Source organism: Cotesia glomerata, linkage group LG2, assembly GCF_020080835.1.
Source record: "Cotesia glomerata isolate CgM1 linkage group LG2, MPM_Cglom_v2.3, whole genome shotgun sequence".
In the NCBI taxonomy this organism is placed as follows: Eukaryota; Metazoa; Arthropoda; class Insecta; order Hymenoptera; family Braconidae; genus Cotesia; species Cotesia glomerata.
In genome coordinates, this window is record NC_058159.1 from 10,678,198 (window position 1) to 10,701,092 (window position 22,895).

At 26.3% G+C, this 22,895-nt stretch overlaps 1 protein-coding gene across 3 annotated transcripts in view; it reads right to left on the reverse strand.

Annotated features, from left to right (window-relative positions):
- Positions 1-249: 249 nt before the first annotated feature.
- The window catches only part of LOC123259919, a 46,762-nt gene continuing 24,116 nt past the window's right edge, over positions 250-22,895 (reverse strand). For 2 of the 3 annotated variants that reach the window (XM_044720736.1, XM_044720738.1), the window contains exons 4-8: positions 7,905-8,099; positions 3,037-3,190; positions 1,564-2,102; positions 1,217-1,481; positions 250-1,063 (exon numbers count right to left, since the gene is read on the reverse strand). In XM_044720736.1, the coding sequence (XP_044576671.1) occupies positions 947-1,063; positions 1,217-1,481; positions 1,564-2,102; positions 3,037-3,190; positions 7,905-8,099 (1,270 nt within the window). In that variant the 3' untranslated portion in view covers positions 250-946. The remainder of the gene's footprint in view (positions 1,064-1,216; positions 1,482-1,563; positions 2,103-3,036; positions 3,191-7,904; positions 8,100-22,895) is intronic. The other variant, XM_044720737.1, reaches the window with a different exon arrangement.

The window sequence follows — 22,895 nt, forward strand, 5'->3', positions numbered from 1 at the left end:
GAAATCACAATACCAACCACGAAAATTTCATAAATATCTTAATCAATAACTTAAATACATAATTAGTATATAATTAAATTTATCTCAATTTTAACAAAAAATACATGTATGATATATATTTAAATTTCAATTAACACAATTTAAAAAAAAAAAAAAAAAAACAAACAAACATTAAACGCCAGAACATTTTTAACAAAATAATTACTAAAGCCATGAAAAATTAATAATAAAAAAATGCACTACTTTTTCGTATTAATCGTATCAAATAAGTAAATAACTATAAAATTTTTGCATTATCTCACTGTTTATATAGTCTTATTAACATTATTTTATTGAGTTTCATATCCTGTAGGTACACTTGACTAGTTGGAAAAAAGGAATTTATGAGCTCTCCAATTAATATAATGTCATTGTTTAACATATGTTGTTATTTGTCTATAATATTATTGTGTTATAAACTCTATTGAATTAATCAATTGACTTTTATATAACTAACTAATTAATCGATCAAAATTAAACCCTTCATTGTATTTTATTTCTTTGATACTGCAAGCAACCTAATGCGACTCAACGTCTAGCTAGGTATCTAAATTTCTTTCATATACCATTTCCGTTTTCCCTAAAGTTTTTCCCCTTTAGCCTCTTAAATCTATAAATTAGATTTAAATTCTAAATATAACAGATAGCTAAAAAAAGGTAGCGGCCAAAACAACGTGTAGTCTTCACTTGATTAATTTTTTCTTTTGATTTAAATAAATGTAATTTAATTCAAATGAATTCAATTAACACGTCATTTTGTCGAAATTCGTATGATAACGAATATAATGTTTCACGTAATTATTCATTTTTTTTTTTTTTTTTTCGGGGCGTTTCATACGCTAACGAGGTAAAGAGAACTCTTAATATTTGGTTGATTTATGATGATATCAAGTCTCCACTTAAGAGGCTAACTTGGCGCATCTTCTGGTTCTATTTTTTCACTCCCATGTACAGTATCATGACTGCCATTGTCTTGATTCATTGTGACAAACTGTTGGGAAAGTGTCTGCAAGCTTTGCCGAACCTATTATGGACATAATTTATTTATTATTAAATTATAATATTTAAAAAAATGAGCTTTATTTCTCACAAAAAATGTTTCAATCAATATTTATTTTTATGTAAAATAAAAATTTTTATTTAAAGTTTTTGACCGATTGTAATGAAAAAACTTTACCTTAATAATTTGATCGAGATTAGTATTGAGATAATGTAATAATCGATCTTGCGTAAATCTTTCTGGAGATGCAAGCGGATGATTGAGGTATGCTGTATGCAATTTATCAATTCTAACCATCATTAAAGCTGCTGATACGTAGAGAACTGCCAAAAGTGCTACTAAAATAGTGATAACGGTACGTGATCTTAATTGATAGTTTAGTAGAGATCTTATAATTCCGACTTTTGCTGTTGATACGCTTTTGGGCGTTGTGAGTTCCAATCTAAAATTATTATAAAAATAAAAAGTTATAATTTTGTTAAAAACAAATAATAATTTTTATTATTATTATTATAAAAACTTACCTTGGTGGCGTTAAAATTGGTCGTGGAATAATAGGAGACATACCATCAGTATCAGTACAAACAGTTGGTGGTCTAGACGTTAAGTCAGTACCGCTTTCAGACATACTGGAATCATCTTCTTCAACATTAATTTCGGAATCATCAACCAGCAATGAATCCGGAGTTAATAATTTAACATCAACAGGCAAAGGTAAATCGTCAACTGGTTGTCTACCTTCCAACGCCGCATCCCAAACCTGTTTCATCAGTTTAAACGTTGAATCACGTGATAACAGAGAGCAAAAAACATGTCTTTCATCTTCAGTTACAATAGCTATTGCATTTGGAATTATGCGAGCAGTCTTTTCCTTGCTTATTTTGAGCACCGAGGTAGTGGGTATGAGAAGTTTTGTAACATAACCAAATACGTTGCTATGGAAAGCAAAATAATTTGATGTGATATAAAGATGTCCTTGTAGAAGAATATCTGCGACCAATGCACAGCTGTAGTAGTTTATTACTCGCTCATCTGGTCCAACCTGATCGTGAAATTTTGAAGACTATCATTAGATCAGCACTGAACTTTATCATAAGTTGGGTCAAAGCTCTATTTACTTTATTAAAAATCATTCTTTCTTCCAATAATCGTTCATCATACGTTATAAGTTAAATTAAGAGCGGTTTATAGTTGATTTTCAAACGTGTTTTTCTTATGTATGTGATAAAATTTCGAAAAAAAACGCTTCGCTCTTCGATAGATAATTAAATTATCTATCGAAGAGCGAAGCGCTTTTTTGGAAAATTTTCATTTATTTATGCATAAAAAGCGTTTTAAGATTCCATTTGTTGTACAAGTATGACAGAGATACTTTCGTTTGTCCAATAGAGGGCGAGAGAGAGAGAAAAAAATGTAAACCCTTCTTAAAGAATAAATTCTCTCAATTAATACACATGGGAATGATTTTATGCATTTGTTATTACTAATAACTAATAATTTGTTAATTTTTATTTTTTCATCAACACAAATCAATCATCACTGTAGATCAGAGACTAAAATAGAAAAAAATCATGAAATGTCTGTTTTGATTTTGAAAGATCTAAGTAAGCAATCTGATAATTTGTTTTTAATAATTATAAAAAATTAATTTTTTGCTTTAATCTTTAATGATAATTTTTTTTTTAAGTGTATACAATAAAATTTATGCAAGAATAAAGTTAGCTATAAAGACAACCAGCACACAATTATTGCTTTAGTGGTGACGATAAACAAGTACTTGTAAGCAGAATTAGTTATTACTCAATAATAATGTGCTGATAAAAGATTTTATTTAAAACCATTCCCTGGTGAATTAAATGAAACATCACATTTAAATATGTGGTTATTATAATTTTGTAAAATCGACAATAAAAAGACAAGACAAATGAAAAAAATTGCTGAGACATTGGAAGCAAAGAACGACAATGCTTGTAATAAGAACAATAATTTTTAATTACTTGTGTAAAGTGCCTATGAAATTTTTTTTGTCTTGCGCTACTGGTTGATGTGGGTGATGATCTTGTGGATGATCTGCTGACAGTCGATGGTGTCTGTGAACCACTGCCAACTGTCATTGATGGTGTACTTCTGCTGAGGGGCTTTGATAATTGGCTGTAACAGTAAAATAAATCAGTTAATATAGTTGTTAAAATAAAATATTGAAGTAATATTATATAAATTGAACCTAAATGAGTAACTTGTTTTTCGCAAACTCCATAAATCGTTACCCCAAACTTCATAATTGAAAGCCATCATTCTAGATTGACTTTTTGAAAGAGTCTGACGTGGAGATTGTTCATTTACTTTTAAACACTAATAGTTTTATCACTGTATGATATTATGTATTATAAGTTATCTTTATCATTACTGATAATAACAGAAGCTTATGAAGTACTGTTAAAGAAAAATAAGTATTTCCGGTAAATTTTTTCAACAAGTTTTATAAAACAATGAATCATGCTTAGTTAAATTACAGTTATTATTTATTATAGTATAGATTAATAATAGTATAATAAATGAAAAAAATTAAATAGTATTCGATCAACTTTGAGCAAAAATAAAAAAAAGTGAACTTTTCTTGGAATTTATCAATTACAAATTATTCAATCGTACGAAGTATTTAATTAAAATTAAATTAAAATAATCATCATAAAAATAGTTGATAGCTTTTTGTCGATTAGTTTTGAAGTTTTTAATATTGAAAAAAATTTATTTGTTAACTTTTGTTGTAGGCATTCCTAAAAAAATTTTAATTTAACATGAAACGTTGCAAAAAGTGTAGATTATTTTTTAACAATTACTTATTGATTCAATATCCTCTTAACTCAAATTAAAAAAAAAAAAAAACAAATGCTTACCGAAAATTGTTAATAAAATTCATCCAAATAATTATAGCAATTTCTAGCATTTTTTTATATTCTACAAAGAAAAATTTTTTTAAATATAAACTTGTAGACTTTTTATGATTTTTACCAAAAATTTTTTCAAGTCGAAAAATTGATTTTTTTAATTTTTTAAATTATTCTTTTTTTTTTTATGAACATTAAAAAGTAAAATAGTTTGGATAATCCAAAAGTGCACGCCTCATAATCTCATTTTTCACTATAAAATTGATTAAAATAAAAGATAAAAAGCAAAATAATAAAAAACAGAAAACTCTGCTGTGGTTTAGTGGCGCCATAACTCTAAGGTGAGGAAAAAAAATACTATAATAAAATGTATAGATAGATATACAAAAAAATCCACAGTCATATATTAGTTTTTTATAAATAATAATTTAACGACAGTGAGTTGAACGCTTATATTATTAAGAAAATCCGTCGTGTGTTACTTTAGATAATAAAAAAAAAATTATTCCGATACGATCATTTTTTCGAACAATTTCCCTGCCACATACACCCATCCATACGTCCATACATGGACGTCCAGAAAAGATTATGTTTAATGTTATTATTTAGTATGTTAAACAAAAAAATTGTTATTGAAATATTTTATGTGCCTGAAAAATTATTTGACTTGATATAAGTGTACTCATATTAACCTGTAAGTGCGATATAAATGACAAAAAATCAATTTCAGTTTCGAGAAAACTGCTTTTTTTGAAATGTCGAGAGTAGAGCACAACCTCAACGTTTCACTTATGAGGCGTGCAATAAGTGAAGTTCATAAAAAACACATAATCATATTAATTTAATCTTGAGAAACAAAGTGTCCCCTACTTCTAAACAATCACCAAAAATTATGTTTATTAACTAAAACTATACTTGGAACATTCTACACCAACTCGACTTTATTTTTGATTCGACCCCTTTCGAATTCGCTAAGAAAAATTTTTTTCTACTTTACTAAAGGAGTTTCTCAGAATTTTTTCAGATATCCATAACTCTGTCAAAAATGAAATCATCGGGACTTCTTTTTTCCTCAAAATTTTTGTTTTTAAATGTACTTTTTGGGAAAGAATAGAAAAAAATGACATATTTTATAATTTTAAAAACCACTACTACACGCAATTTGTTGTTAGTAACAGAGCAAGATCACGTCAACTGGACCCCCTATTTTCCACTTGATCATGAAAATTAAATTCATGTATCTTTTTTATAAGTACATACCAAGATAAAATGATCCCCGAAACGATTTTTAAAAATTTCGATTTTAACAATAATTTTTTTTGCAATGAAAATTTTAGGTAATTTTGATTAAAAAATGGATTGTAAATCAACCGTTAAAGTTAAATTAATGGGACTTCAAGGATTTGTTTTTAAAATGTTTATATTTTAATAAAATATTAATAACTAAAAGTTATTTGTTTATTATCATATTGTTAATTAACTTTTAAGTTAACAAATGAAAATTTCACTGACTTCTCGGTGAAAAAATGAAGTATTTTTTTATCGGTTACATGCGTTATTTATTAAAGTTTAAGATTTCAGAAAAAAATTTCACTGCTCGCGATTTGTTTAAACAATATAAATTAATTTATCACAGCGCGCCGAGCGCCAGGCGCTGTCAGAATACCGCGCCGTCGAACGTCAGACTATGTTACAGCTTCGATTAATTATAATTAAAAATAACAATTAAAAATATAATTATCAAACAAATTTTATTATTACTATGATCAATATTATGACTAATAAAATAAGTAAATTCTCTATTATTAAAGAAAAATAGAAAAAACGAACTAGTAATAAATATTAAATTTTGTAGACATTTGTTAACTTTATTTTTTTTTTTTTTTAAACTTGGTTAATAAAAACTTTTTTATCTTCCGACACATTATTATATTATTAATCTTTATATATATTTATATATATATTTTCTCTGTGCGTGTGTTTGTCACTGAACTTTTTCTAAACGGCTGGACCAATTTTAATGAAACTTTTTGTGTGTCTTTAGGTGGATTCGAAAATGGTTTAGATTCACAATTCAGTCCACGGAAAAATGTTTATTTAATTAAATTTTTATTTATAAATTGTTCTTGATCTTGGAATGTTTTACATTGGATCTGACAGACAGTATCGAATATTAATTTGAGAAAAAAAATTATTATCGAAATTCAAAAAAATTTTGTGTAATTGTGTTAAAATCTATCAGGTGCTAATTGAAATATTTTATTATAATAACGTTTTAATAATAATTTTCATCAAAACGGTCCAAACTGTAACAGCTCATTCAAATAAGCTTGAAATTTTTAAATTTAAGACGTGTGTACAGGAAAACGTCTGTCTGGTCCGCGAGTAATAATATAGTAATATATTATTATATTATTAATAATAATATAATAATGTTTCGGAAGATAAAAAAGTTTTTATTAACCAAGTTTAAAAGAAAAAAAATAAAATAAAGTTAACAAATGTCTACAAAATTTAATATTTATTACTATAGTTCGTTTTTTCTATTTTTCTTTAATAATGGAGAATTTACTAATTTTTTTTTTTTTAATTTGTTTTAAAGTCACATAAACTACTAAGGTCATGAGCGACTACGGTAGGGGGTAAACTTTTGAGATTGGAACTCGTTTTATTTTTTGGGCTGAGCAGAATAATACATTTAAATATTGAAAATATTCATTGGTGTACGCCGGACTCGAATCCAGTCCAATGCTTTGGTAAGCAAGGGCCGGATCCGATAGGGCTACTGCGCGCCTCTTTTATTAATTTTATTAGTCATAATATTGATCATAGTAATAATAAAATTTGTTTGATAATTATATTTTTAATTGTTATTTTTAATTATAATTAATCGAAGCTGTAACATAGTCTGACGTTCGACGGCGCGGTATTCTGACAGCGCCTGGCGCTCGGCGCGCTGTGATAAATTAATTTATATTGTTTAAACAAATCGCGAGCAGTGAAATTTTTTTCTGAAATCTTAAACTTTAATAAATAACGCATGTAACCGATAAAAAAATACTTCATTTTTTCACCGAGAAGTCAGTGAAATTTTCATTTGTTAACTTAAAAGTTAATTAACAATATGATAATAAACAAATAATTTTTAGTTATTAATATTTTATTAAAATATAAACATTTTAAAAACAAATCCTTGAAGTCCCATTAATTTAACTTTAACGGTTGATTTACAATCCATTTTTTAATTAAAAGTACCTAAAATTTTCATTGTAAAAAAAATTATTGTTAAAATCGAAATTTTTAAAAATCGTTTCGGGGATCATTTTATCTTGGTATATACTTATAAAAAAAATACATGAACTTAATTTTCATAATCAAGTGGAAAATAGGGGGTCCAGTTGACGGGATCTTGCTCAACAACTAATGATATGAAATGATCGTCAATTTTGACTTCGGTCAAATCATGAGCAATTCACGAGCATTTGCTTATCAGTTAATGTCATATTTTTTTGGTCAGTCACAATTTTTTTTTTCTCTAAGTTTAATCAAAATACAAGTGAAACTTCGAAGAAACAAATTAAATAATAACGATAGTTTTAACAAATTTAAATTTATTAATAAATAATCATGTATTTGTAACTATGCTCAGCTTTTAAGACATTTAAAGGAAAATTTCTTCGAAAATCCAAAATTTTAGAAAAAAAAAACCTGGCTTGAGCAACAAATAAGATGTGAAATGACCGTCAAAATATTTTCGATCATTTTTTGGTCAATTTATTAATATTTTATTGTGCGGGGCCCGCCATTAAATTTAAAAAATTACTAATGGTCATTTTTTGAGTTGGTCAATTGACGTTAAATGACGAGGAATTGACGAGCACGTTCTTGCCTCGCATCACTAATTGTTACAAACGATGTAACTGTGATTGTATTTATGTTTAAATGATAACTATTTAAAAAAAAAAAAGCAAATTTACCTGTCGTTGCATTTTTGTAAACTAACGTGACTTGGACTTTTAGGAGGTAAATGAGTCGTTGCTGATCCAACAGTCAATTGCAATCCGCTAATCGAATGCTGTTTGTCTGATGGAGTTTGTTGTCCCGGTCCAGATCCTACATTTGCTTGAAGAGGGGTGCTAGGCGCTGAACGCGCACCTATGGATCCAGCAGACCTTTAATTAAAAAATATAAAATATCAGTTAGTAGAGCAAAAATCATTGTTGAATAAAATATAACAAGTATTGATAATTAACCTCCTGGCTGTCTACCTTGTTCTGGGTATTGATTTTGACGAAAGACACAATTGAATCAAAGCTCTCGTTTCAAAATCCATGTTATTTATTTTTTTATAGATTCTCATTTAATTGACTTTTATAATTAAAAAAAAAAAAAAAAAAAAAAAATAAAGAATATCACGTCTTAAATTACAACCCAGTTGTAGTTCAATAACTTTCAGTAAAAGCCACGTTGATATCTGTGTTTTTTGAAAATACCTCTTTTTGAATGCCGCCACTTAAGACTGATGCTCTTGAGTGCCAGCCTCGCGAGAAAGATAAAGCTCATTGTTATAAATTATGTTATAACAGTGAACTTGCTCTAATTTACAATTTTAAAATAAAATTTAGAAACTGAACTATACTTTAATCTCAGAGTAATATTTTGTTTTGTTGTTAAAGCTTTAATTTAAGTTGACCTTCATAACAACAAAATTATGAAAACCACCGAGACGAATAGTAAATTTTGAGACAAAAAATTTGTTAACACTAGAACGATCTTGAATAATCGAGACGAGTTCCTCGGGCCAGTCGGGGTTGAACTAACTCATATCAGGAGGGTTTATAACAGCCCTCTGAATAGTATGACACCACTGACCTTCGTTCTTCGTGAATTCTTCATGAATTTTATAGCTTTATTGTCTTTTTATGCTGCGTGGAAAAAAAAAACTAGATATATACTGAACATTCGTTGCCCAATCAATAACCTACGTAATAGGTATTATATATAATTAAAATTAAATTTTGTTGTTTAACTCAATTAATCTTATAGTCTTTAAACTGAGTTGAAGAAATTTATACATTTTAGTTATGTGTTTGTTACCAAATCAATTAGTCTACGTATACATAAGGAGGATGATATTTCATAAAATTCAATTATGTTACACCTAATTAGTAATGTATATTCATCAGAATAATTAATGATTGACTTTTCAGATAGCAAACAATAAAAGGTCAATAAATTGTTGAATTTGTACGATAAAAGTTTTTTTCAGCTATTATTTTATCGGTTTCAATTAAAATACTTTTGATAAATTTTTTGGGACTTTTAGATAATTTTTGACTTAAAGATCCAAAAACTAGAACCTTAAAAAAAACACTTTTATTACATTATATTACCTTGATATCAACTTTTATTTATCATAAATTACCCAAAAATTTTGAAATTTTGAAATAAGAAAATTTTATATCTTATAATAATATTGTTATTAAACATTTATTTAATACAGTTAAAATATTTTATTTAACTGTATTTCATTGTCGTGAAATCATTTTTTTTTCTTACTTTTTAAGAGGGTACCATTTTGACCAAATATTGGTTTGTCATGAAATTATTTTTCCGATTTTAAGAAATATTAAAATATTTCATACATACAAGTTTTAATATTATTTAGAATTTCACGTTTTTCTTCTCAATAAAGTGCCATTTGTTTTGAATTAATGATCGACAATAGCTATTCTTGTCAAGAATCAATAAATAATGGCACTAAAACTGATCTTGTATCTTATAAATGATAACAAAGATAAATGACAACAAAAATGTTTTTCTTTTGTGACTCAGCAAAAACAGTATTAATAAATTTTAATACTACTTAGATAGAGAACAATCTTTAAAACACCACTTCTTTAAAATATTTGACAGTTTTGACACTTTCTTTAACTTAAATATTCCTAAAACTAGACATTGAAATGATTCAATTAAATCAGTATAACTTAATTTTAGTCTGTAGAAATAATATTCAGTTAACATAATTTTAGATTTTCAATTATAATCATGAATCTGGTCTTATTATTCTGAATAAAGTTAAGTGTTTCATTTCATAAATTTAAATGTTGCGTATTGGCAATATTCAGTAGCTATTTCGCTATTTAATCCTCGGAGTATACTGGGGGTCATTTTGACCCCAGAATTTTTTTTATCCTAAAATATTTCTCGAAAATAGGTTCATTTTTAATAAAATTTTTTCAACATTAAAAACTATTTAATTCAGAATATGAATGATTATATTCAAAAGAACATTGTTTTACCTACCAAAAATGTAAAAACCTGAATTTCGATAAAATGCATAGTTTATCAGATATAATTCTTCGAAAGTCAAGTGGGGTCAATTTAACCCCGTGTGTACTCTAAAGTTCTGTTCGGAGGTGTGCTCTCCGAGGGTTAATACTCAAGAGAATATATTTTTTCATATGTTACTAAATATTAATATTGTCATTTTTTAAATTTGACAATTGCTCATGTCAATATTAATTTGATGGATGTTAATAAAAAAGTAACATTCTCTTACTCTAAACTTTTACTGACCAATCTTTATATTTTTTAGCGATTTTTACGATTTGAAATATTACCATCGGACATCAACTATTAGCAACCAATTAATACTTAACAATAAATAAGTGAGAATGTGAGGAAATATTGAATTTAATACGTAGTATCGAAGATATATAATATTTTTATTCTACTAACAAATTGTTGCAATTATCAAATTCGTAATTTATTGTTTTTTTTTTGTACAAAAAATATTTTTCTACACATTGATTTATGATCACAAATATCAATTTCTTCATAAGAGTAATGTATTTCATGTCGACTTTCAATAATTTCTTCTCTAAAATTTTAACGGATGTCTATCCCAAAACATTAACAGTATACTGTACAGTATACTGTACAGTATACTGTTTTGCTTCAAAGAATTTATAAATTCTTTGAAGCAAAATCTGCACGGAAAAAAATTTTTAGCTATTAAATTGAAAATTGTTGTCACGCTCATACATTCTCAATATTTATAATTCAATTTTTCTTCTTTATTTATTTCCTCAAGTGCATCTAGTTATAAAACAATAAAATTACATAAGTGATAATCAATAAATGCAGTATAATTAGCATTGAAAAATGTCATTCTTATAAAAATTCCAAGTTTTTTTTAGCCTATCCAAAAGGTTATAGATATAAATTATCACCTTTATACGTTCAATAAATAGATAACACTAATAAAAGTATTGATTAAAAAAAAAAATCGCGAACCAAGAACGTCATTTTGAAGAGTTTGATTATCTTAGACTAAGAAGAAACATTCTTGAATCAAGGAAAATTTACTTGAACCGAGAACAATGTTTAAGTTAAAAAATGTTTCTGTTTGAATCAAGATGATCTAACTATCAAATTATATTTTTGGTCTAAGATTTTTTTCTATCAAAGGAAGTTATTTTTTTAACGGTGTATTAGCGTTTCTTTTTTTCTGAAAATTATTTATTCAAACATAAGTCATACTGTAACTACTCCTCGTACAATCTAAAACAATGCTTAAGGATAAAATGTCATACTACCAACTTATAGAGTACTACTTGTGTTTATTATTCGATTACAGAAAAAACTAGAAATTGTAATTAGTATAAGTTAATTATTCATTTCTTTTTAGTTATGGCCGTGAGCATAGTTGATATACCTAGAGAAGTGTTCTATATAATAATGGTCAGGAAACATTTTTAAGGATGACAGTTTTATAACATAAGCTTTTATTATAAGAATGTAAGCTTAGTTTTAACCCTAATTAAGTTTAGAGCTTACATAAATTTGAAAAGATAATTTATTATTTATAGATAAATTATTTTATAAGTTCATGCTCTTTAACTATCTGTACTAAAATTTTATATTATTTTAAAATTCGAAGTAAAGAAAAATAACTCCATCAAATAGATATTGAAAATTTACTTTCACATTGACTACTTTTATTGGATTTTTTCAAATATTTTTGTTTATTCATCATAAAAATTTGAATAAATCAAAGGACAAAACTATGAAATGATTTGGTTCTATGTTGAAAATTTTGTACTTGACGAAATTAAAAATTTACTAATATGAAATTTATTTAAAGTCATATTATAAACTTAAAACTGTAATATTAGCTATTGTCACAATATCATAAAAATGTACTGATTCAAAATAATGTTGATGCGAATTAAATTTAAATTACTGGCTCAAAAATTTCCTCAAGTGTTATATTTAAATAACTTTCATTTTTTTGACTGATCAGTTTTTCACCAACTATATTATTTTTTATTCGGTACTCTTGGATAAAAATTGTTCTGTTTCTCAATTATATATATACATATATATATATATAAAAAAAAAAAAAAAAACCTTTTGATTAAAAAAAACTTTGGCAGGAAGAATCAGAAAATGATTGAGTTAACTATGGGAGTACTTTTCCACTCTCGAAAATTTTGCGTCAACCACCGTACTCTTTGGGCCATAAAATCCCTTCCCCGGCATTCAAGGGGCTCATGACGTCACGGGAGCCCAAGAACAACGCTAAGTGTTAGCAAAGGCTAACACCCTCAAGAGTCAAGGGGCACGAGGCAGACTTTCCTCAGTCTCTGAGATACACACATCTACGGGTTACTACACTTATCATATTTTCCTTTACTTAACGTATCGTATTATTGTAACCGCGGAGTACCATCTTGACATTAATACTTATACACGAACTTAATCTATTGTATCGTTTTACTGATAACTATATTCTACGGGATTGATTAATTATTGTGAAACTTTATTAACTTCATTCGAATATTGTAAAGAGTATAGTTATAACTTGAATAAATTATTAAATTAAAGAAATAGATTGCTACAGGATAGTTGATAGTTGATTTCTTTTAAGCCACCCTAGTATATTTACGTGCGATTTCTCGAGCATTTGTAATCGATCGTTCCATATCAAACTTTAGTTTACAGAGCGTATGTTTCTACATACTATAAAGCTCGATGCATAAAATAGATTTACGTTGTGGGGTTCCGGGTTATATCTTATCATCATGCAGTATCAATTTTAAATTTTATTAATGTATACAAACGTTCAAATTTATTTTAGGTAAAAATAAGTTAAGATTGTTGAGTTGAAGAAACATTTTGAATTGTATATGAATTCTCCCCGTATCAATAAGAATAATAGATAGTTCACCTAGTCTCCATATACTCTCTTTTTATAGTTATATAAATACATAGATACTGTTTCAATAATAAATTAAGGAACATTGCGTGTACAGTCGTCATCGATCGGTTTGAACAATACAACGACGCACGTTTAGGTTCATTATGCCAACCCACGTGTTTGACATTCACATGATAACATCAGATACAAAGAAGCTATTTTAAACCTTCATCGTTCTTTTTTTTTTTTTTATTTTTACGATATTTTTATTTTCATTCTACATATAATTTCCGGGTCAACAAGAAACTTGAATTAGTTCTTATGCATTGTAAATATTTTTCGTAGAATGTTACGACATATTACAGTTATATTTACTGTTTTGTATTCTCAAAAAATTTCTTGCTTTTCATTTTTAGAAAAAGTTCAATTAAAACCTTTTAAAAATTAAAGATTTTATCTAGATGTTAAGATGGTTTACATTGTTCATTATTTCGAGAAACTTATACGGTCGTCAATCATTAATTCTAAGTACATGTACATAATTTATGCATATTTGCAATTCTCAATAGAAAATTGGCGTTTCAATATTTTCAATTCTACAGAATACAACGAAATAAATAATAATGATAATGGTTTAATAAATTTAAGTATGCTAATTGATTTTGATTGGCACTAACATTTTATTTGCTAAAGAAAAAAGGAATATTTTATTATTGATAAATATAAATTAGTATAAGTGAGATTTTATGATTAAATTGAATGTTGCTGATACAATGGCTATATAATGATGGTGAAAAGAATATATGCAAAAAGGTTATTGACCGTAACAAACGATGTAATTGCGTGTTAATGCTAGTTTCTTTACCTATTTCAAACTGTTAAAATGTGCTTTAGTACATTCGTTTTATTTTACAATTATATAATCTGATCCAACTGAAGCTCTAATAATTATAAATTCTCTATAATAAAATTATAAATACTCTAAAATCAACAATTCTCTAAAATCAGGAATTTATTATTTTGAATCGATTTTGAAAAATTGCGTTTTCTTCGAAAAGGCCATAAAATTACACCAAAGGTTAAAGAATATATATTTTATTTTTAAATAAAATTTTAATTGGACATTTATGAAGAACTCATTTCGAACTCAAATACCTTACAATAAAAAACTTTGTCATTTCATACTTTTCATAATAATTTCCATTATATTTAAATATACTATCACATCAAGGTATTTCATTTATTAATTAATAATTTATATGTAAAAACGTATGGTATTACAAAAATAACATCGTCATCCCAGTAGATTACCAGAATACGACAGTCAAGTTAACTCTAAAATTAAACTTAAACTATTTAAAAAATTCGCAGCAGATTTTGATCGAAAATTAGTAGATACTGTTTTTTTAAATGAATATCTGTTTACAATTCTAAAGTTGAGTAAATTTTTGGGAATAGTGATATTGTTGAAAAATTAAAAAAATATCAAAACGTGGAATTCCTCGTTAAATTTTATGGAAATTAATGAATTCATATAGAATAAATTATAATACTCCCAAATACACCCAATTAAAAAAACGTATGTAACAGTTTATCACACCACATTATATAGAGTTCATGTAATGTTATTATTTGGAAAAGATAAAAAAAATAGAAGAAAAAAAAACAACACACATTATGTTGTAATAATTTTAAGAACAACCGTTTGCGTATAAAATATATACGTAATAACTTTCTCTCTTATAGCTTTTATGTATTATTTGCGAAATAAACTTTTATCTATCCATCAGAACGATTTAACAGATACATATCAGATTATTATACTTATTTCACGTGTTTATGAAGTCTAGTTTTAATGTATACAATATAAAAAATATACCGTTTCGAATAAATACATATTGGTATTTATTTTAATGAGTTTTATTCATTTTTAATTATTATTATAAATTTTTTGCATTACAAGATACTGATGAAACAAAACATAAGTAAGAAAAAATACAAATTCTAATACTTATAACAGCATATAATGATTTATTGTTAAGAAACCGTCTTGCAAATTTATAATTCGAAGCCTGATAATGCTATTACGTATAATATAAATCTTTGTTAAATTTAATATTGATATCAAGTAAAAATCACAGAATATTAACTTAAAAATGAAATTATGTATACATAGGTAATAATATAATAGTATTATACAGTACGAAAAATAAATCCGCTACTGTTCATATAATATTGATCGAATTACATGAAACACAGGGTTAAAACACTGGTCTCGAGTAAGAACCGACATGAACCAGCCAGAATAATACAAGGTCGACGTTCTCATCCTCGCCTTAGCGTTACTTTATTGAATTCTTGCTCATATAATATGATTGAATAGACATTGAAATGTTATTAAAACATATCTGTTTAGTTTCTCTTATTAGTCTTAATTGAAAGAAAAATAGGTATTTATCGAAATTATAAAATTAAAAAAAATAAATAAATCTGTTAAAAATTGACATTAATTAGAGGAAACTGGCTATAAATTAAAAAATATTTTTTAATTGTTAAATATAAAAAAATGTTATAAATAATGACTTTTTAAAATGAATTTTATTTTATGGATTTTGAAAAAAAAAATTACTCATCCATTAAGAAGAATTATTGTGTTAACAGTTTTTTTTATCTCTGTATAAAAAAAAATCCTGAAAGTTTCATTTGTAATTTTTTTTTGCATAAACGAGTCAAAAACACTTACTATCATTGTATACAAAAAAAATATCATCTTATCTACAGGCTATCGCTTTGTGTATATCGTTATTACTTGTATAATTGTTAGCAATTTAAATTTATCATTATAATTTTTAAATTACTTCGTACCTTGACGTTGTTGTTATCTAGTTTGTAATAAAATAACAATTTTATTATAAAAAAAAAACTGCATTTTCATGTGCATGATTTTTAACGTAAGAATTTGTTTACAAGGAGTATTAATTTACAACCACTTGTGCTCGATAATACACAAGAAATCATTGCTTATTATCATGAGAAAACAATCTGAATATTTTAGGCGGTGATAAATTTAAACAGTGAGAGAAGACTGAACTTCCGGTTCTAGATATTACCCGAGAATTCATTGGAGATAATACTATCATAATATGATTATAAACAATTGATAACTATTATATATAATTAATTTGGAGAATAATTTAAAAATATTAAAATAAAGCTAAAATTGAGGCTTTTTAGAAGTTAAGTAAAATAAAATAATTAGATAAAAATAAACAAGTAAATAACGTACAGTACTTAAAAAATTATATTTAAATTGTAATGTAACTGGTTTTTGATGGCACAACATGACGATAGACGAATAAAGAGCTAAGAAAAACAGATAAATTATATCTCTTGGTAACCATTTGTAACAATATCTTATGTGACCTAAATAATGTTAACTAGTCTACTATGTCTACTATAGTCTTCCATACGGTCATTCAAATTATTTGGATGAGCAAGATCTCAATCACAAAACTAAGCTATTACTATTTATGAATGCTGATACCTTCTGACCATTTTAATTTCAACAAGGCTCTTTTTAACAGAGTTAAAATTGATTTTTTTTTCTTTCCAGATTGGTTTATTTTTCTGACATAAATATATAATACTTCAATGAAATTTTTGAAAATTTTTTCATTTTACTATCGAAATTAAAATATTTGTTTGAAGCCATGAACTATATTTCATATAATGACAAGTAAAAATAAATACCATTTTAAATAAACAATGAAAAAAATAAAATACCTCTTTGCCCGTCGTAATTTCGACTCTTCACGTGTTTGGAATCCTTGTACGAAACAAATCATTATAGATTCTTGTTGAGAAGTTGTGACTTCCCCCATACACCAGCTTTCTTTTTATTGAAGATTCACATAAATACTAAATTACTCTTATTTTTCTTTTCTTTTATTATAGTAGTATATGATATTCAATGATTTTAAAATTTTTAATCTATGAGTATTACTATTTAATCCATACAACTTTTAAATGGCAAAAGATCAAGGCACCGGATTAAACTTGCAACTACTGTTAAATATAATTACTTTTTTTTTTTTTTTATTATCATTAAAAATAAAGCCTCTTGTGACAATAGCTTTATAAAATTAGCTCATACTAATTTTACACGCCCGTAAAACTGAACGTAGCAAAAAAAATACACTTCCAAGATAACGAGTAAATGATCAATAAATAAATAAAAGTTAATTAAAAATTAAAACAAATAAAATATAGAATTATATGAAATATTTTCTTCAAAAATAACTTAGAGAAACAGTCAATACCGCAAAAATATTTTTTAATCAATTGGATCAAAAATATTAATTTTATTTTATTCTTCTTTTTTTCACTCAACGGTATTCCAAAAAATCAACAAAATAATTTGTCTATACAGTCAACGCTCTCTGTATTTGACTCGCCCGTACAGGACCATTCTCTGTATTTGACTCGTCCTTGTCCATAAGAGCTGTGTAAAATCGTCAAATACAGAGGAAGAATGTGGTGAAATACAGAGAGGTCCAATACAGAGAGCGTCGACTGTAATAATTGTTGATGCGTATTTTCAATAAATTATCGAAAATTGTCTTTCATATGGAATGCTACAGATATAGCAAATCGCGAATCGAGAGTAAGATATAACTACTACAAAAAACCGCACTTGTGGCATGGATTTATCAACACTATTTGATGACACTAGACTATATTTTTTCTGGTTCACTGCACGGCCTTTTCTCTGGATAAATATATAATATTATATTGAATATATAAATATACATATATATGTATATGTATTCTGTATAAATAACACACATGCATCAAGAAAGCACATGCATGAGGTTGTATCACTACGTGGTGTTTCTCCTTTCGACGACGCCGCTCGATAACCGTTTTATCTCCCTACTATTCTCTACTACCAAGTCTATAGTTCAAACTTTGTCCGCATTCAACCAGCGCCACTCAATTCATACAAAAAACAATTATACAGAACGAAAAGTTTGGTAGAAAAAAAAATTCTAAGATATTTACGCAAAAATCCTTCAATAAAAAACAAAACTAATTTTTTTTTGTTATAAATCTATTTCATCATTATACATTTTGATAAATATTTTTTTGTAATTTTCTATAAAGTGATTCATTATTAAGTTATAAAAAAGAAAAAAAACGACCTGTAAAAATGTTTTTGCATCGAACTATTTTCATTTATCAAATTATAGAGTATGTAATATAAATTTCCCGTATGAGTATTATCAAGAAATTACAGATGACATTTATGAATGCTTTTTCCGTTTATTCTATTTTGGATTTACTTCAAGCTGTCCGTTCCAATAACGAGCGACAGGATTATAAAAATAACATTTTTACCAATACAATTATTATTCCTTTTTTTTTTTTGCAAACTTTTAAAATTTTTACGAGTGGGAAGACCTGAAGAGTGCAAAATTAATTAATTTTATAGTACGACAAAAAAATATGAAAACTTAATAAAAATTGATAAAGTAGATCAAAGTTTCTAAAGTTTCTTTAGTAATTTAATTTCTTCAGAATTTTTTTAATTTAAACTTTCTAAGGAAATTAAAGATAATTTTTTTTACAAAAGCTTTAATTATTTAATAAATGTATATAAAAAATGAAACTTATTAAAAATCTCATTTAAAAACGAAATTATAAAAGATATATTTAATGGTACATATTTATACTGCATATTCACAATTTAGACCATTAATTATAGCACCCTGGACCCTCCCTCAGAGAACGATATTTCGCAGGTGTTTTATGACCGATTTTTCTGTTTTATCTATGTATAAGCAATGATTAATTTACTTATATGATTTAATTATTGTTTTTATTTTTATTAATTAAAAAGGTATGATAACAACTTTTATGAATAGTTTATTGAAAAGTTTAGAAAGAGCATATGACTTTACCAGACAGCAAACAACTTAGAAATACAACTTTTCTCTACTAGTAGATGGTAAGAATTTAACAAAAGAATAAATGAAAGAATTTGAAGGTTTTGGAGTCGTAATATCATTCATGGCAAATTCTAACCAATTTTGGATCCAACGATTGAATTGATTACCAGTTCTCAAACTATTTGGAGTAAATATTACAAGTTGAAATCGATATTTCAAACAATACGATATCAATTGTCATTTAATTGTTGCGCTACAAAATATTAACTGAACTTGATTACATTACAATCAAAAGATTATAATGTATCTAGTGGAAGAAGTATTTAAGTTAATTATTTAATGTTACCTAATTACTCAATCTACGATTGTGCGCGAAAAGTTTGGATTACCACTCGTTTGTGTACCGCCGTGAAACTATTGACTCAAAATAAAAATTGTTTCACTAAAATTATGCGAAAAAAAAAGTAATTGCAGTAACAGAAAAAACAATTTTTTTATATTAAATATATTGATAGAGTTTAAACTTTTTAATAAGATTTTATTTATACAAAAGATATATTATTGATAATAAATATATATCGTCATAATTTAAACAGTGACAAAATTTTAGAGTATTTAATATGAATATATTATATACCTGAGTAATTTATTCTATTCAAAACTATTTACATTCCCCGCAAGTATAATATCTTAATAGTTAAGATATCATACTTATCATTAAGATTTGCCAAGGGAGCTCACACGCGCTAGTGGAAAATAATGAAATTAAAACAAAAAGAAACTGCCCACCCGTCTGATAGATCGTGTGAATCGGTATCCATTTTATTTGTCGGTATAAGTGTGACAATCATTCATAATTAAAGTGTTTTAAATTAATGAGAAAAGTATATATATTTATTTAATTGCTTTCCATAATATACATTGGTTGCACTAATGGGGTCCACAGATTGGACTAATAATCAATTTACATAAAAATTTTATAAAATAGGTATAAAAGAATAATACATAATTGTTTAGTGTGAAGAAGTATTTTCATTTTGATTTGATTGTCTTAAACTTAAACTTTTAGCTCTTAAATTACAACAAATTGTTATGTGACGGTATATGCAATTGAGTTGTTTGAGCAGGTACATCATTAAAATTTTATCGAGAGGAGCTTGTTCAGAAAATAAGTCTAAATTTTCAATTAATTTAGTTCTAAGGTTTGTAAAGAGCGTACAGTTTAATAGGAAGTGTGATAAAGTATCATACTCTCTAAGATTACATAGAGGACAGACTTCGGAAGGTTGGAATTTTAATGCTTCTCCATTTGCATAAATTTTAGAGCCAAATAAATTTGCCGTTCTACCCCCATGGAAATAATATATATTTTGAATATATTAAATATATATTTCACGTATATTTCAAATATATTCTAATTACAGTACTTTTGGCCGTTTTTTGTATATAAAAAATATATTTCTGATGTAAGAAAAATATACGCAAAATATATTTTTTTTGTATGATAAATATAAATGTCGAATATATAAAAAATATACTCAGAATGTTTTTTAAATATTAGCAGTTTTATATACTGAAAATATTTTTCAGACTATATTTTTTATATAATTAATATATACGTAAAATATACTTAAAATCTATAGGACAAAATTAACAGCCCGAGATTTTGGATCCACAGATTCGGTAGAATCTGGCGCCAAGTTCCGTTCAAATCTGCTATAAACGGAGCGCCAGACTACCGACTGTGTTTACTGTAAGCAGAACGGTATTTTGAGGTTGCAAAATTTTAATTAATTCTACGGTACTTTTTTTTCCTAAATTGTATATTATAACAGTAATTCATACTTTATTTGACTGTTATTAATTAATTATATTCACTTATAACAATTAATCTACTTGAAATTATTAAATTTAATCAGCACAAACTATAGCAACGCAAAAATTTCGATCCTGACTTTTTTTTCGATGGGCAAAGTGATCTGCCATAGACTAAATAATTCGAGAATGCATAGTAATCCTTCATTAGATGGGAAACTACAGTTAAAAATAGATATTTCACAGCTTGCATCTACACCCACCAGGGTGCGCTGGAATTATTTTTACATAAATCCACAGATTCGGTAGAATCTGGCGCCAAGTTCCGTTCAAATCTGCTGTAAACGGAGCGCCAGACTACCGACTGTGTTTTTACTGTAAGCAGAACGGTATTTTGAAGTTGCAAAATTTTAATTAATTCTACGGTACTTTTTTTCCTAAATTGTATATTATAACAGTAATTCATACTTTATTTGACTGTTATTAATTAATTATATTCACTTATAACAATTAATCTACTTGAAATTATTAAATTTAATCAGCACAAACTATAGCAACGCAAAAATTTCGATCCTGACTTTTTTTTCGATGGGCAAAGTGATCTGCCACAGACTAGATAATTCGAGAATGCATAGTAATCCTTCATTAGATGGGAAACTACAGTTAAAAATAGATATTTCCCAGCTTGCATCTACACCCGCCAGGGTGCGCTGGAATTATTTTTACATAAACTGTAGTTTCAAGGGGATAGTTTGCTATAAAAAATGCAACCAACGCGAGATTTAATTAAGTTGGTACCAATTGTAAATTTTTATTATAATTACAAAAAATACTAAAATCCGAACAAAAACCGTTTCACTGTAAAAAAAATCGCGCCAAGTCCACGTTCATAAGACTATTAAGAAAAAAAAATTTGTTTTTCTTTACAAAATATATAAAATAAAAAATTAAAAATCCAAGTAACCGATATGATTGTTTATGATTTTCGGAAATTAAAAAATTTTGTTATAAATTTAAAAATTAAGAAAAAATTTTGGAACGTACTTGGTGTGCGTCATTGTGTATTTCAATTTTTTTAATTTTGCAACCGCGCACACCAAATGCGTTCCAAACTTTTTTAATTTTTAAATTTGTAACAAAATTTTTTTTAATTTCCGAAAATCATAAACAATCATATCGGTTACTTGGATTTTTTAATTTTTTTATTTTATATATTTTTGTAAAGAAAAAAACAAATTTTTTTTTCTTAATAGTCTTATGAACGTGGACTTGGCGCGATTTTTTTACAGTGAAACTGTTTTTGTTCGGATTTTGTTAACTTGAGAACATTTGCCAGTGCATGGTTACAATGTTTGTTCCGGAAAACTTTAAACTATGCCAGTTTCTTGTACGGTTCAAAATCTCGAGCTGTCAATTTTGTCCTATATACTTCTTCCTTTTTTATTACGTGTTTGTGCTTATCACGAATAAGACAGGAAGGGGAAAATATTTTCATTATATAGAGCTGCTTATATTTAAAATACATTCTAAGTATATTTTTTATATATTCGAAATTTATATTTATCATACAAAAAAAATATATTTTGCGTATATTTTTCTTATATCAGAAATATATTTTTTATATACATAAAACGGCCAAAAGTACTGTAATTAGAATATATTTGAAATATACGTGAAATATATTTTATATATTTCACGTATATAATAAATATATTTTATTTATATTCAAAATATAAAATTACATATATTTTTAATATATCCAAAATATATATTATTTCCATGGGGGTAATTTGTGCAAAGACTTTCTTTACCCGTAAGGGGACATTACTAAATAAGTAGCGATTTGTGCTAGGTTGACAAATGACATTTGACTCTAAATATAAGCTATGTTTGATACCTGTGCGTGTATTTTAGCTGTAAACGTTTGCCTAAACTTTTCAAGAATTACCTCACCAACTTTTTCCCACATTACAATGTCTGTTGAATCTATAATATACATA